This window comes from Hakea prostrata, chromosome 7 (assembly GCF_041222555.1).
Source record: "Hakea prostrata isolate BN-2017 chromosome 7, UWA_Hpros_2, whole genome shotgun sequence".
Classification (NCBI taxonomy): Eukaryota; Viridiplantae; Streptophyta; class Magnoliopsida; order Proteales; family Proteaceae; genus Hakea; species Hakea prostrata.
The window spans coordinates 4,701,347-4,718,553 of NC_142606.1; the positions used below are offsets into that span (position 1 = coordinate 4,701,347).

General features: G+C 36.2%; 2 protein-coding genes across 2 annotated transcripts; both read right to left on the minus strand.

Moving 5' to 3' along the window:
- Nucleotides 1-4,331: 4,331 nt before the first annotated feature.
- Nucleotides 4,332-6,202, minus strand: LOC149009172 (protein KINESIN LIGHT CHAIN-RELATED 2-like). The gene is made up of 2 exons (XM_089160971.1): nucleotides 4,825-6,202; nucleotides 4,332-4,621 (listed from the first exon to the last, which is right to left on the minus strand). The coding sequence occupies exons 1-2, from the start codon at nucleotides 6,200-6,202 to the stop codon at nucleotides 4,332-4,334; spliced, it is 1,668 nt and encodes a 555-aa protein (XP_089017097.1).
- Nucleotides 6,203-12,122: 5,920 nt separating this feature from the next.
- LOC149009173 (protein KINESIN LIGHT CHAIN-RELATED 2-like) lies at nucleotides 12,123-14,027 on the minus strand. Its single transcript, XM_089160972.1, has 2 exons — nucleotides 12,598-14,027; nucleotides 12,123-12,453 (listed from the first exon to the last, which is right to left on the minus strand). The coding sequence occupies exons 1-2, from the start codon at nucleotides 14,025-14,027 to the stop codon at nucleotides 12,123-12,125; spliced, it is 1,761 nt and encodes a 586-aa protein (XP_089017098.1).
- Nucleotides 14,028-17,207: the final 3,180 nt, after the last annotated feature.

Consider the following 17,207-nt stretch of genomic DNA (forward strand, 5'->3'; position numbering starts at 1 on the left):
CTTTTTTTTTCTTGTTTCTCTCCCAATTTCCTTGTAAACATCAAAACAAAGTGGTTGGTATAAGGAATCATAAGAATAAAGTAATCTCTTCATAGTGGCAATATTATATGTGTTGCTTTGGCAAATGGGTTTCTGGGTTTTTGATTGCTTCCATATGGTGTTGTTGGGTGTTGGGGTGTCAAAGCCATTTCTCCTTGGCCAAAGCTGTCAAGAATCTTGAAGCCATTAGTCCCCCAAACCCACCACAAATAATTAACAAAACAATGAAACAACAAAAGAGATTCAGCTTTACAGCCTTTACTTGAGCCCTACATACTCAACTACCAAGGACAGACCTGAATGTTGCGTATTTAATGCGCAGCATCTGCTGCCAACAGTTGAGATCGAGATCTTGACCGTTGGTAGCACAGTGCGACGCATTAGCTGAAGTTGAACCACAAATAGCGTGTTTCATTTTATTACCAACTTGTAGCATGTCAATCTCAAAATCATATATCACCGTTGATCACACTAATAAAACAAAAATGACACTAGCAATCGGCGGATTTATAGTTTAGGGATGAATCATGTAGTATTAGAAAATATATTTTGAAGAAAGTAGAAGAGAACATGAATGGAAAGTGCACACAAAATCAAAATTATGACGAAATGAACTCCTTTAGCATGCAACCATAAAAGTATAAAACATAATAAAGATGTCAAAGAATAGAAATTTCACCTAGAAGCTGTCAAGAACTCATCAATTTTGGTGACTTCTGGTCTTAGATGCACCCTTTGGATCTTTCCTTTTCTTCCTCTTTCTAGTTTTATTTCACACTTTCACTAAAGAAAAATGTATTTAATTCTACTTCACATTCAATTTAAGAAGGTCTAAATGTCAAAAAGAAAATTGTCATTTGAACCAAGAATATTCTAGAAACCTATTAGAATACCAAACAACATAGTTTAGTAATATAAAATATTTTATTTTATGTTAAGTTTAAAAAATATTTAATGTAGATATTTCTTTCAACTTGGACCGTGACCTTTTCTAACTGTTTTTCTTGAATTTTCTTTTATTACCATTAATTTATTTCTATCCTTTAAAAAGGCAAAAGAAAATGCAAAAAAACCTTTTAAACTCTTTCTAACATTAAAAGAAAAATTAAAAATAAAAGAAAATAGAGAACCAGTTAGTGAGAATGGCTATCGTTTTCAAGTTTGTTGAACAAAGAAAAGTAAACACTGAAAAAACGACAAGGTAAATGTGGTGGGCCTTGGGGGCTCTAACGTCTCATATGGGCCCCCAAGTCCTAATCAATCTCTTATTTACACCAAAGCTCCCCTGTCTGCAAGGTCGTCCGTTAACGTCAATTGCGTTGCAGCTGGATTCATGCTCGCTAACGGTCCTATTTTATTAATGGGCCTTTTCTCATTTGGTCCGTTCACTTTTGTACTACGTTTGCAATCCCTTTTGCAATTTCATTGGAGTATTGGAGCTGGCCAGCTATGAGTCCGGATAACCTCCGTGTCAGGGAAGAACAATGTGCTCCTTCCGACACTTTACAACCGTATATCTAAAGGTGGGGCTCACGTGTGAATATTGAAAAATAATCAAAAGCGGGAATCCTTGTGGGTCCCACGTGGGATCAACACCCTATATAGTGTGGTTGTAAAGCATCAAGACATGAGTCCAGATCACCTCACTTGATGCTTTTGAGCCACACAATAGGAGGTAGGGCCCACCTATAAATATTAAAAAAAATCAAGAATTTTTTACATGTGAGTTTCTTTAGTGGACCAAAAACTAATGTTGAGTCCTTTTATTACAATATATTATGTGGGAGTCCCAACCACACTAATGATATTAAGTATATTCAAATTTCAAACCTGAAGAGACCAAAATACCCTTGAGATTATTTAATACACTGTGTTATATATATATATATATATATATATATATATATAATATTACTTATTGTGAAAAGCTAAATGGCATTTCAATCATAACACGATGTATTAAATAACGTGAGAGATATTTTGGTACCTCTAGCTTTGCAATTTGAACATACTTAACAGTAGTTAATAGTGTTAGTTTGATTAAAACCCATGTAATATATTGCACCAATGAGACCAAACATTAGTTTTTTGTCCACTAAAGGGATCCACATGTAAAAAACCATCCCCTACTCTGTGGTTCAAAGGTGTTAGGGAATCACATCGTTCTCTTCGGAGCTAATCCAGACTTCATTGTTGTCCCCTAATGGAGAGGTGGTCCAATCTCCTACCTAATCTATAGGTAATGCTTTTCCTCCCTTCTTTTATCATTTTTTTTTTATCTTTTCAATATCTAAAAAATCATTCTGACTTATTCTTTTCTAGAATTTAGTTCTTATTAAGATCACCAAAGTTGTCCTATTCTTTGTAGTTTTCATAGATAGCTGATGGGCTTAAATAATATTGCTAAGTTATTGTTGTTGTCTGAGTGCTAGATATGCTCCATTTTCAGGGTACAAGTTCTGCTTTGATCTCTGCAATTGAAAGAAAACCTTTAAAGTTCAACAACTACAGAGAAGACAACCAAGACAGAGTAAGTTTGCTGACCTTTCTTGGCCTTTACCCATTTTTTAAGTAGTTTATTCCTAGCTTGGAAGAGTTATTGACCACTGAAAATAAAAGATATCGAAAACATTTAAAAGAATAAAGACAGAGAGAAAAGATCAAAATAAAATCCACATTACATTACACTTCTTACTATTAGACTTAAGCTGATTGATGAGGGAAGATCAAAACAAAATCTACATTGCATCATTTAGAAAATTATATGATTTTTCTTCTGTAGGAACTCATACAATCTTGTAATATGTCTCTCATATCATAGACCGCCAATCTTGTTTTTCTTTTTAACTATGGGATTTCATTCAATGGAGAGTACTTACACGACCCATGAGCATCATAAAAATATAGAACTAAAAAATCATAATCATATAAATATGAAATTTGTTTTCCTCTGAAGAAAGAAACTTCCTTTCATTGTATAAAATTATATTAAACAGCAAAATTAATCGGTAAGTTACTTTCTCTCCCAATCATAAATCTTCACAAAGTTTAGGAGATATTATCTATGAATAATATTTTTAAACTTAATTGGGATGTGGATTTGGATTGATATTGAAAATGAATAAATAAAAATTAATTGAAACTAATGATGTTAATAAACGTGATAACTCAAGTGATGACATTAATGCTATGGTTCACGCAAGGAATGGCAACCTCACTAGTTAATCACTGATCTTCGATTGAATTGGATTGATGAGCTCATTTTCGATTCTCACTACAAAAAGAAGCCATAAATTTTATTGCAACTCAATTGGTAATGACCAATATCACGTTTTTAAGAAAGAGGTTGTGGATCCGTCTCTTTGATCGCATATGTATAAAAATCACCTGGTACTATTAAAAAAAAAAAAAAAAAACCATAAATTACCGATTCAGGCTTGTTCGTATTGGAATCATTTATGAATTTTTTTTTTTTTTTTTAAAGTTTCGCATAGGTTTCTCAGTACCTTCACCTCCTGCAGGGTAAGACCTGAAACTTTTAAGATTGAAAAAATAAATAAAAAAAACTGGTTTAAAAGATAAGAAGGGTTAAGTAAGAATGATAAACCTCCATGGCTCCATTACTACTTCATCTCCATATCTTGCATATCTCTGAATCTCGCTTATCTGCTGGGTATAGGGCGCATCTCTGCTTACTTGGTCATCTTCATATGCCGCCGGTAGGAGTTGAACACTTGACCTCTCCACTGAGAAGCAGGTTCCTAACCATCCTACTGATCATGACTCCCTCGACTATCAATTCAACGTCGATCCCTCAAATGAGAGAGAGATTGGGAGAGAGAGGAGCGTTTCCTGGTTTTAAGGCAAATGAGAAAATCTGCTTCTCCAGTCTGAAACTCAACTCTCGTTCGGTTTCTGTTTAGGGGTACCTAATGTAATATTGTTTACTTTATAGGGGTAGTTAAGTAATATCGTTTTCCAAGACTCGAACTAACAACAGATCGGGCCAATCAGATCCCAAGTTAGAGATCAGGCCACCATTTTAGGGGTAGTTGAGTAATTATACTGCTACCAGAATAATTAATATAAGAGGAGGAGATCTAGCAGAGTGAAAATGGGAATGACTTTTGATTTTATTCATACGCATGAGATCGTCATGCCAGTCTAGTGTAGTGTGCTGTAAATGCAGAGAGCAATTCATACAAATAATAATCAAAGGAGGCCATGTTTATTCATTCAATCACTTGTAATAATCAATAGGGTCTCTAGGGTTTCTGATTCCTGCAATTTCACTAATTCTGGGCAGAAGCAGTAAGCACAGCCTTTGTAGGAGTAGTAGCAGGAACCCTGTCTAATGATGACTGTCCAAGAGCCCGTTGTGCCTCTGTGATTTCATCATCATCATCATCATCATCTGCATATGCTCCCTGAATCAGTGATGGTCCAAGAAATCCTCCTGTTGCTTCTCTGACTTCATCGTCTAATCCGTCAGTATCGCATAATCCAGCAATCATTGGCTGTCCATGATCTGGCCACAAGAAGTTGATCCAACGATAAGACTTATAGCAGTATAATAGATCAACTGTTAAAACATACATCAACAAATCAGGAATAGAAACGGATACGAAATGAAAAATACAGTTTTAACAACTTTTCCTACCCAGAATTAAGAACACTCTTGATCACCCAAAACCTAGGGCAAAAATCCCAAATTAATCTCATAATGATCTAATGGAAAAGAAAAACAATCATACCTTCTTATGTGAACTTTTGAAAGGCTCTCACGGGCAATGACTGAATGGGCATGATCAGTTCCAAGTGATGCAACAATTATGTCCCTGGCATCTTCAAACGCCTTTTCAGCCTCCTGAGTCTTGCCCAACTCCAAATATGCAGCACCCAAATTGTTGTAGACATATCCCAGTTCAATGTATTTTGGACCAAAGCACTGCCGCAAAATCTCTATTGCATTTTTATTGTGGATTATTGACTCCGATGCCTTATTTGTAAACATAAGTAACCAGCCTATTCTTGCAGAAACTTTCCATATTGAGATTTGTGATAGTGGAATCTTCTCAAGTATTGTCAGACATCTTTCTAATGGTAATATTGCAGCTTCAAACTCATTTATCATTTGATAAATCACTGAACTATGCATGTAAGCATTAACAGTAGACATAGAGGAACTGCCTTCCCTGTCAAGATTTCTGCATGCTATACCAAGGTACAACTTGGAATCCAAAAAATTTTGCTGATGAAAAAGGGCTCTTGCCATTACGATCAACACAATAGCTGCAGTTTCATCCAGTTGCAAGATATTTTGTAGGGTATTGAGTGCTTCATCATATTTTCCTAATTTAATATGTGTACAAGCAACAGTAAGTTCTACACCAAGTTTATCAGTATGGTGATTTGGGTGATCCTCTAGAATCTTACTGTAGATTTCAGTTTGCTCTCTTGCTTTATCGTGTTCTTCCAACCCAGTATAGATAAGCCCAAGGAGACGCCTACCGTATGCAATCTCCAATGAATTGTTCTCTTCTTGACCCGTATCATGAATCTCTATTGCCTTCTTACAGAAGGGCAGAGCGTCCTTGAATTTCATAATGTTCACATAGCTTTCTGCCACTTTCCAGTTCATGATTCCGACCTCCTTGCTTTCTTGTCCTAAATCCTTCTCTCTCAATTCCAAAATATTGATATTATTGCGAATAGCTTCTTCTCTTCTTCCCATTGCAGTGTTGGTCTTCAACAATCCCTGGAGAAGTTCATAATGAAGACGCCTGACATTATCAACATAGACACTCTCTTCTTGCAACTTGGTGAGTATGGTATGAGCTGTGTCTAGGTATCCTAAGCTCTCATTAAACCTTTGCAGGTTGCAGCTGGCAGTACCCATTGCATGTAAAGTGATGGCAACGGGTAGAGGAGCTTTATTGCCATTTTCCAAGATCTCCAAAGCTTTCTTTCCAAAAACCAGAAGTCTTTCGTACAGATCTGTCTGGTGCTTACTTTCTTGGAGCCGTCCAAAGCTTGCCTTCAAGAAATCCATAAACAAGTCATCTTGATCAAAAGCAGATGCCATGTCATTAAAAGCTTTGAAGATCTCTTCGAGTGTCGTTGCAGAAGCGAAAGCTTCTTCTATTTCGGATTTCTGCTTCATTTTTCAGTCTGTCGGACAAAATAAGGCAATACTTCTGTGTCCAAGAAGTTATCAAGATTTCGATCTCCGTAATTAGTTCCGTGTCGGAAGAAGATGAGAACCTTTTCTTCACTGTGAATAGCAAGATGGGATGCTCTCAATCTCACTTTGCTCAACGCGATTTCTTCATTTGCAAACAAATGGAACGGATCAGGTTTAAACAACGGAGAATCAGTTAATTTAATAGGAAACGTAATTGTAGAAAACAGACAAAAGTGTAAAATGTGGAGAGAGAGAGAGAGAGAGAGAGAGACGTGAAGAAATCAAGAAACGTAGTTGCAGATATGTTGACTCGAGCATAAATTGTCCTTCTGCAGTCTTTTTAGGAGATATTTCACATTTTCAAAATTAAACCCCTCCCCGAACTATATTCCAATTCCACCCTCTCTTTATTTTCAAAATTGTCTCCCATATAATTTTAAAATTACGTTCGTACCCCAACACCGCCGGATCCTGTCTATCCTCGATCACCCAGAGCAGTATGAGTACGATCACCTCCTTCTACCTAGAAGGCTAGAACTACATTCCAATTCCACCCTCTCTTTATTCTCTTATAACATATTTTGTGTGGAGTAAAAAAAATAAAAAATTAACGGGTGGGATCATTAGTAGGTCCCACGCAGAATGTGATGAAAAAAGACGTCAGTGGAGCACTCCCGACGGAGAGGTGATCCGAACTTGAATAGCATGGTCTATTACTACTCAAAGGCTCTGGGAGCTTTGTTCCTTATTAGCCTTTTGTACTTCTTGTCCTTTTGTTCAATGAAATCTTGATTAGATCATCCAAGGTTTAAGTATGGTTATTTATTGTATCATATTGACCGATAAGTATCGGTATCAAAAATTTGCGATATGATATAGTTCGATACGTATCTAAACTTTTGTTTTTTGCAAATCGTCTCTCACATCTCTCAGGGTATCGGCTGATACATGCCGATACAATACGATACATAGTGATACAATGAGATACACAATGATACTTACCCATAATTAAGTATTGATCCAACTTAAAATATAGGAAAAACTTGGTCTAGTAACAAGCTGTAGACTCTTGCATTTCTTATTATTTGTGACTAGCTCGCCCATTGACACTAAATCTTGTACATTGGGAGAAGTTTCATGAATTTGAATATCCCAAAACGTAGGGGAATTTGATGTTTAGACTGAAGAATGTGTTATATCGAAGGAACATCTTCTAAACCCCTTACGTCTTGGAAATACACTAGAAGATGCGTTTGCCACCAATTCGAGCAAATATGTGAGATGAAAACTTGAATCTTTGAAGGCATGAACCACTTTAGGGCAATCTTCAAGCCATGCGACTAGCAGTTGCAAGATAATGGGTTGGCATACGAGCCTCTCAATTGAAAGATGATTTTTTTGTTCTTATGATCATTTTCCTTTTTCTCTAAAGATAGAGTCTACTGTTTTCTATTTAAATTAGATTACTTTCGTATGTATTTGATAATTTATATTATATTATTCACCCATCAATACTTATCTTCAAGACGCTACGGACCAAACGTTTCTTGAAATCACTTGATCGATGCGCAATACTTTCAACCTTGAGATCATCACTCAATGGGAGGTTTCAAGCAGCAGAATGATGTAATAGGTTGAATATGTTAAAAATTGAAACTATCCAAGTGAAGTGCATTGCCTCTCATGAGGTAAGTCAGAGGTTCTACCACAGTTTAGGAAACAAAGAAAATCAACAAAACCACTTGTTACTGTACAAGATTGATTTGATATAGACTACAGAACATCCCTAGTCCGTTAGATTCACTCTTACATAGACTTTAGGGGACTTTTTGATATATTCTAAGAAGACCAACAATTTGGCTGACTCCCTAATAAAGAGGGCTGGACACTTTGGCCATTATCTAATTGTTATTTCTTTGAGGTTGCTTTAGCGTTGTGGCAGCACCGTACAGTCTACGGTTCAAATTGAAACTTGTTGGTCATTATCTAATCCTTGAGAGGTTGCTTCAGCGTTACGGCAACACCGTGTACTACAGTTTAAATTCAAACTTGTGGTTGAGGCAAAATCTCAACCACTCGTTCCATTTCATTTCGCATAAATGAATTTTCTTCTTACAAAGTTTAATTGTAAAACGAGTTCATCTCAACCACAAGTTTTAATTTGAACCGTAAACTGCATGCACAACACCCAATTAGAGCTCTTATTTCTTAGGCTCCATTTTTCGAAAAGTGTTTCATAAGCTATAACTACCACAAGTTTGCCTAACTTAATTTGAAGTACTCAGTGGGTGGCTTGGAAATTTTTATTTTTTTATTATTTTATATAATATACTTCCTAAATAAATTACCGCCTCCCCTTACTCTACAAGGAGCTCAACTTGAGCGCTATGCAATTAATACGTAGTACTGTGCTGTGAACGGTCAAGATCGAAATCTCGACCATTTGACACATTGATTGCAGAGCATCTAAGAAATTTTCTTAGCTACAAGCTACATTTGTTTGTCGAGTCAGCAATTCTTGACAAACATCTAACCTCATTTATATATATTGTAACAATTATCCACTACTCCTCACAAGTGGATAATTGTAAAACATCTCCACGGTCGAGAACCCCAATCCTCTAATTCACCGCCAATGGTGCAAAGCCACAGCTGTGAATCTTAATTGGTGAAGCATCTCATAGTAGCTTCGATTAATGGCCGATTTTGTCGATAGCTTTCTTGATCACCGCTTCTCCAACTACTCGCTTTCTGTTTACATTTCTTGCAATGTTTTTTCTGAAACGCTTGGTTGTAGTACAGTTTCCTCCACTGATCCGATCTCTGAAGCAACATTCAACTCGCCATTGGTTCGCGAAGCAATTTTCGTCGTCTATGCCGTCGCCGGAACCTCTCTCTGCTGAGTTTGACCTAGTTTCCACCACTGGTACCTATCGTGATTGTTGTAAATACAATGGGGGTATTTTAGTCTTTTCTATTCTATTAGGGTATGGATGTCTTATTGATTTGTTTGAGAGGGTATATGAGTCCATTCGGTGTTTTATATATACTCACAAACTTGGGGCTTAGAGTTAGAATACGATTCTCATTCTCTTAATTCGTGTTTTCTCTGGAGTGTGGTTGGAGCTCTGCACTTCTGGTTCTGATATGCCCTAGTTTGCTACTGCTTCTTCTTGGCTTGATTTCGCATGGAGGCTTAGAAGCTTTGGCTTCTGATGCGTTGAAGGCATTGCTGCTGCTGTTGGTGTTCTTGGTTTGCGTATGAAGAGAGGAGTTGATACACTTGTTTACAGGTGTTGTTGTTCTATATTGTAGTTTCTCTCTTGGTCCATGTATATATTAAGAGACCAATATATATATATATATATATATATATATATATATATATATATATATATATATATAATATATATATATATATATATATATATATATATATATATATATTGCACTAAAGGGACCTAACATTAGTTTTTTGTCCACTTAAGGGACCCACATGTAAAAAAACCACTCCCTATTGTGTGGTTCAAAGGTTTTGGGGAATCACATTGTTCTCTACAGAGCTAATCCAGACTCTATTGTTCTCCCCTAACGTAGAGGTAATCTAGTCACTTAGCTAATCTAATGCTTTTCCTCTCATCTTTTATCATTTTTTTTATCTTTTCAATCTCCAAAAAATCATTCTAACTTTTTCTTTTCTAGAATTTAGTTCTAATCAAGATCACAAAAGTTTTCCTATTCTTTGTAGTTTTCATAGATAGGTGATGGGCTTAAATAATATTGCTAAGTTATTGTTGTTACCTAAGTGCTGGATATGCTCCATTTTCAGGGTAAAAGTTCTGCTTTGATCTCTGCAATTGAAAGAGAACCTTTCAACTTCAACTACTACAGAGAAAACAACTAAGACAGAGTAAGCTTGTTGACGCTTTTTGGCCTTTACCCATTTTTTAAGTAGTTTATTCCTAGCTTGGAAGAGTTATGGACCACTGAAAATAGAAGAGATCGAAAACATTTAAAAGAATAAAGACTATGAGAAAAGATCAAAATAAAATCCACATTACATTACAGTTCTTACTATTAGACTTAAGCTGATTGATGAGGGAAGATCAAAACAAAATTTACATTGCATCATTTAGAAAATGATATGATTTTTCTTCTGTAGGAACTCACAATCTTGTAATATGTCTCTCATATCATAGACAGCCAATCTTGTTTTTCTTTTTAACTATGGGATTTCATTCAATGGAAAGTACTTACACGACCCATGAGCGTCATTAAAATGTAGAACTAAAATAATCATAGTAATAAAAATATGATTTTTTTCTCTTCTGAATAATACCATGATTATGAAGAAAGAAACTTCCTTTCATTGTATAAAATCATTTTAAATAGGGAAATTATCAACGCTATCAGTAAGTTATCCTCTAAAATTAATGCTATAAGTTATCCAAATTATTTGGTCTTAAACGAAACGTCTTACGCTTGATTGTTCCTCTGCCTGCTAGCGTTATAGGCTTCCTCTCCGATGATAAATCCTCACAAAGCTTAGGAGATATTATCCATGAATAGCATTGTTAAACTTGGGATATGGATTGATATTGGAAACGAATAAATAAAAACTAATTGAGACTAACAGTGTTAATAATTGGAAGTCTAACTTATAAATGCGATAATTCAAGTGATGACATTAATGCTAGGGGTTCAAGCAAGGAGTGGCAAACTCACTAGTTAATGATGATCTTCAATTGAATTGGATTGATGAGCTCAATTCCGATTCTCACTACAAAGAAAAAAAGCATAAATTATCGTCGCAACTCAATTGGTAATGACCAATACGTCTTATAAAAGAGGTTGTGGATTGGACTCTCTTTGATAGTATATGTAAACCCTGATTCCCTATATATATAAAAATCACCTTGGACTATTAAAAAAACAAAAAGAAAACACCATAATTTACGGAGTCAGGCTTGTTCGCATTGGAATCATCCATGAAATAAAAAAAAAATAAAAAAAAAAAAAAGCCTCGCATAGGTTTCTCTGTACCTTTACCTCCTGCATGGTAAGACCTGAAACTTTTGAGATTGAAAAAATAAATAAAAAAAAACCGGTTTAAAAGATAAGAAGCGTTAAGTAAGAATGATAAATCTCCATGGCTCCATTACTACTTCATCTCCATATCTCCAGAATCTAGCTGATCTGCTGGGTATAGGGCGCATCTTCGCGTACTTGGCGGCCATCTTCATCCTAATGATCATCGATTCCCTCGACTATCAATTCACTGTCGATCCCTCACTTGATAGGATGAAACTGACCAAGGACGTAAAGACATGTCCAATCTTCAAACTTTGACAGGAGAACTGAGAAAGATCACCAAGAAGATTAAAGCTAGATATCAATACTAAGAAAACCAAATTAAGATTTTAGGATTATTTATAACGGATTTAGAATAGTAAGAGAGAGAGAGAGAGAGGGAGAGAGAGGAGCGTTTCCTGGTTTTAAGGCAAATGACAAAGTCTGCTTCTCCAGTCTCAAACTCAACTCTGCTAGAATGTAGATTCTGTTTATTGGGGTACCTAATGTAATATTGTTTACTTTATTGGGGTAGTTAAGTAATATCATTTCCAAGACTCGAACTAACAACAGATCGGGCCAATCAGATCCCAAGTTAGAGAATTCTAGTCAGGCCACCATTTTAGGGGTAGTTGAGTAATTTCGCAGTCATACTGATACCAGAATAATTAATATAAGAGGAGATCTAGCAGAGTGAAAATGGGAATGACTTTGATTTTATTCATATGCATGAGAGTCATGCCAGTCTAGTGTGGTGTGCTATAAATGCAGAGAGCAATTCATACAAATAATAATCAATGGAGGCCCATGTTTATTCATTCAATCACTTCTAATAATCAATAGGGTCTCTAGGGTTTCTGAATCCTGCAATTTCACTAATTATCTGGGCAGAAGCAGTAAGCACAGCCTTTGTAGGAGTAGTAGCAGGAACCCTGTCTAATGATAACTGTCCAAGAGCCCGTTGTGCCTTTGTGATTTCATCATCATCATCATCATCTGCATATGCTCTCTGAATCAGAGATACTCCACGAAATCCTCCTGTTGCTTCTCTGACTTCATCGTCTAATCCGTCAGTATCGCCTAATCCAGCAATCAATGGCTGACCATGGTCTGGCCACAAGAAGTTGATCCAACGATAAGACTTATAGCAGTATAATAGACTGTTAAAACATACATCAACAAATCAGGAATAGAAACGGATACGAACAACTTTTCCTACCCAGAAGAACACTCTGATCACCCAAAACCTAGGGCCAAAATCCCAAATCTCATAATGATCTAATGGAAAAGAAAAACAATCATACCTTCTCATGCGAACTTTTGAAAGGTTCTGACGGGCAATGATTGAATGGACATGATGAGTTCCAAGTGATGCAACAATGATGTCCCTGGCATCTTCAAACGACTTTTTAGCCTCCTTAGTCTTACCCAACTCCAAATATGCAGCACCCATATTGTTGTAGACATATCCCAGTTCAATGTATTTTGGACCAAAGCACTGCCGCAAAATCTCTGATGCACTTATTAGGTGGATTATTGACTCCGATGCCTTTTTTGTCAACACAAGTAACCAGCCTATTCTTACAGAAACTTTCCATATTGAGATTTGTGACGGTGATAGTGGAATCTTCTCAAGTATTGTCAGACATCTTTCTAATGGTAACATTGCAGCTTCAAACTCATTCATTACTTCATAAATCATTGAACTATGCATGTAAGCATTAACAGTAGCCATAGAGGCACTGCCTTCCCATTCAAGATTTATGCGCGCCTTATCAAGGCACCGCTTGGAACCTAAAAAATTTTGCTGTTGACAATAGGCTTTTGCCATTATGATCAACACAAGAGCTTTAGTTTCATGCGCTATGTTCTCCAGTTGCAAGACATTTTGTAGGATATTGAGTGCTTCATCATATTTCCTGACTTCAATATGTGCCAAAGCAACATTAAGTTCTTCATCAACTTTATCAACAGTAAGGTGATTTGGGTGATCCTCTAGAATCTTACTGTACATTTCAGTTTGCTCTCTTGCTTTATCATGTTCTTCCAACCCAGTATAGATAACCCCAAGGAGACGCCTATCGTATGCAATCTCCAATGAATTGTTCTCTTCTTGACCCGTATGAATCTTTATTGCCTTCAAACAGAAGGGCAGAGCGTCTTTGAATTTCATAATGATCACATAGATTACTGCCACTTTCCTGTTCCTGATTCCGACCTCCCTGCTTTCTTGTCCTAAATCCTTCTCTAGCAATTCCAAAATCTTGATATTATTGCGAATAGCTTCTTCTCTTCTTCCCATTGCAGTGTTGGTCTTCATCAATTCCTGGAGAAGTGCATAAAAAACACTCCTGACATTATCAACATTGACACCCTCTTCTTCCAACTTGGTGAGTTTGGTATGAGCTCTTTCTAGGTATCCTAAGCTCTCATTAAACCTTTGCAGGTTGAAGCTGGCAGTACCCATTACATGTAAAGTCATGGCAACTGGTAGAGGAGCTTTATTGCCATTTTCCAAGATCTCCAAAGCTTTCTTTCCAAATTCCAGAAGTCTTTCGTACAGATCTGTCTGGTGCTTACTTTCTTGGAGCCGTTCAAGGCGGTTTGCCTTCAAGAAATCCAGAAAGAAGTCATCTTGAGCAAAAGCAGATGCCATGTCCTTAAAAGCTTTGAAGATCTCTTCGAGTGTCGTTGCAGAAGCGAAACCTTCTTCTATTTCGGATTTCTGCTTCATTTTTCAGTCTGTCGGACAAAATAAGGCAATACTTCTGTGTCCAAGAAGTTATCAAGATTTCGATCTACGTAATTAATTCCGTGTCGGAAGAAGATGAGAACCTTTTCTTCACTGTGAATAGCAAGATGGGATGCTCTCACTCTCACTTTGCTCAACGCGATTTCTGCAATTGCAAACAAATAGAATGGATCAGTTTAAACAACGGAGAATCAGTTAATTTAATAGGAAATGTAATTGTAGAAAACAGACAAAAGTGTAAAATGTGGAGAGAGAGAGAGACGTGAAGAAATCAAGAAACGTAGTTGCAGATATGTTGACTTGAGCATAAATGTCTTTTTAGGAGATATTTCACATTTTCAAAATTAAACCCCTCCGCCCGAACTATATTCCAATTCCACCCTCTCTTTATTTTCAAAATTGTCTCCCATATAATTTTTAAATTACACTCGTACCCCAACACCGCCGGATCCTGTCTATCCTGGATCACTCAAAGCAGTATGAGTACGATCACCTCCTTCTACCTAGAATGCTAGAACTACATTCCAATTCCACCATCTCTTTATTCTCTTATCACATATTTTTGTGTGGAGTAAAAAAAAAAAAAAAAAAAATTAACGGGTGGGATCATTAGTAGGTCCCACGCAGAATGTGACGAAAAAAGACGTCAGTGGAGCACTCCCGACGGAGAGGTGATCCGAACTTGAATAGTATGGTCTATTACTACTCAAAGGCTCTGGGAGTTTTGTTCCTTAGTAGCCTTTTGTACTTCTTGTCCTTCCTTCAATGAAATCTTGATTAGATCATCCAAGGTTTAAAGTATGGTTCTTTATCGTATCATATTGACCTATAAGTATTGGTATCACAAATTTGTGATACGATATAGTTCAATAAGTATCTAAACTTTTGTTTTTTGTAAATCATCTCTCACATCTCTCAGGGTATCGGCTGATACATGCCGATACAATATGATACATAGTAATACAATGAGATACACAACAGGGCATGAAACTCAACATACTTTATCTGCCAGTGTTACTATGAAAGAGTATTATTTTAAGACAAGTGTATCAATGGAGCATATGCAAGTAAAGAAAAACTAATGAAAAATGTGGAAATTACTGAAACTAATTAATTTAGTGAAGCTTTGCATGAAGGAATCTCGGGAGATCCGGTGAGTGAACAGGGCATCGGCATGTCAACTAAGGTAGTTGGTTGTGACGGAGATGGACTAAAATCTGATAGAAAGTTTCCGGAAGATACGGATGAAACAGAGTTATTTGCTTCTCTAGGATCTCACTCGATTTTGAAAGCGGAAAATGAAGAAGCTCGCGAGCAAAAGATTACTGCTGAGGATATGGTACAACCTGTGTACGACATGATTCGCCTTGACAAACGGGCATACGACACAAGCAAAAGCTAATGGCCATATATGGGGTCCCAACCACCAACACCGACGCCCATCACGGAGAGATCAATATATATATTGATTATTTATTGTGAAAAACTAAAGGGCATTTCAATCATAACACGATGTATTAAATAACCTAAGAAGTATTTTGATCTCTCTAGTTTTGCATTTTGAACATACTTAATAGTAGCTAATAGCGTGACCCACAACGCAATATATATATTGCACTAAAGGGACCCAACATTAGTTTTTTGTCCACTAAAGGGACCCACATGTAAAAAAATCACTCCCTATTGTGTGGTTCAAAGGTGTTGGGGAATCACATCGTTCTCTTCGGAGCTAATCCAGACTCTATTGTTGTCCCCTAATGGAGAGGCGGTCCAATCTCCTAGATAATCTATAGGTAATGCTTTTCCTCTCATCTTTTATCATTTTTTTATCTTTTCAATCTCTAAAAAATCATTCTTTCTTTTCTAGAATTTTGTTCTTATTAAGATCACCAAAATTGTCCTATTCTTTGTAGTTTTCATAGATAGGTGATGGGCTTAAATGATATTGCTAAGTTATTGTTGTTGGCTGAGGGCTGGATATGCTCCATTTTCAGGGTACAAGTTCTGCTTTGATCTCTGCAACTGAAAGAGAACCTTTCAAGTTCAACTACTAGTCTACTAGAGAAAACAACCAAGACAGAGTAAGTTTGCTGACGTTTTTTGGCCTTTACCCATTTTTTAAGTAGTTTATTCCTAGCTTAGAAGAGTTATTGACCACTGAAAATAGAAGAGATCGAAAACACTTAAAAGAATAAAGATAAAGAGAAAAGATCAAAACAAAATCCACATTACATCATTTACACTTATTACTATTAGACTTAAGCTGAGTGATGAGTGAAGAGTGAAGATCAAAACAAAATCAACGTCACATCATTTAGAAGATGATATGATTTTTCTTCTCTAGGATTTCATACAATCTTGTAATATGTCGTCTCTCATATGAGACCGCCAATCTTGTTTTTCTTTTTAACTATGGGATCTCATTCAATGGAGAGTATTTACACGACCCATGAGTGTCATTAAAATGTAGAATTAAAAATTTATAATAATAAAAATATGGTTTTTTTCTTCTGAATAGTACCATGATTATGAAGAAAGAAACTTCCTTTCATTGTATAAAATCATTTTAAATAGGGACATTACCCAATTCGTGTAAATGAATCCAATAAGTTATCCAAGTTATTTGGTCTTAAACGAAACGTCTTACGCTTGATTGTTCCTCGCCTCTTTGATCGTCTCCCAATGATAAATCCTAACAAAGTTTAGGATTGATGAGCTCATTTCCGATTCTCACTAAAAAAAAAAAAAAAGCCATAAATTTTATCGATTCAGGCTCGTTAGTAATGACCAATAACACTCAATTTAGTAATGACCAATAACACGTTTTTAAGAAAGAAGTTGTGGTCCTTGTGGATTCGACTCTCTCTGATATTATATGTAAACCCTGATTCCCTATATGTAAAAATCACCTAGTACTATTTAAAAAAAAAAAAAAAAAACCATAAATTACGGATCCAGGCTTGTCCAGTCTGAAACTCAACTCTGCTAGAATGTAGGATTCTGTTTAGGGTACCTGAATGTAATATTGTTTACTTTATAGGGGTAGTTAAGTAATCTCGTTTTCCAAGACTCGAACTAACAACAGATCGGGCCAATCAGATCCCAAGTTAGAGAATTCTAATCAGGCCACCATTTTAGGGGTAGTTGAGTAATTTCGCATTC

Bases quoted from the DNA above. Each gene is read 5' to 3' on its own strand.
- LOC149009172 (XM_089160971.1), bottom strand. From the start codon at position 6,202: ATGAAGCAGAAATCCGAAATAGAAGAAGCTTTCGCTTCTGCAACGACA. The intron at 4,622-4,824 runs GTGAGAGCCTTT...ATGTTTTAACAG, and splicing joins TGCCCATTCAGTCATTGCCC to TTGATCTATTATACTGCTAT.
- LOC149009173 (XM_089160972.1), bottom strand. From the start codon at position 14,027: ATGAAGCAGAAATCCGAAATAGAAGAAGGTTTCGCTTCTGCAACGACA. The intron at 12,454-12,597 runs GTATGATTGTTT...ATGTTTTAACAG, and splicing joins TCAAAAGTTCGCATGAGAAG to TCTATTATACTGCTATAAGT.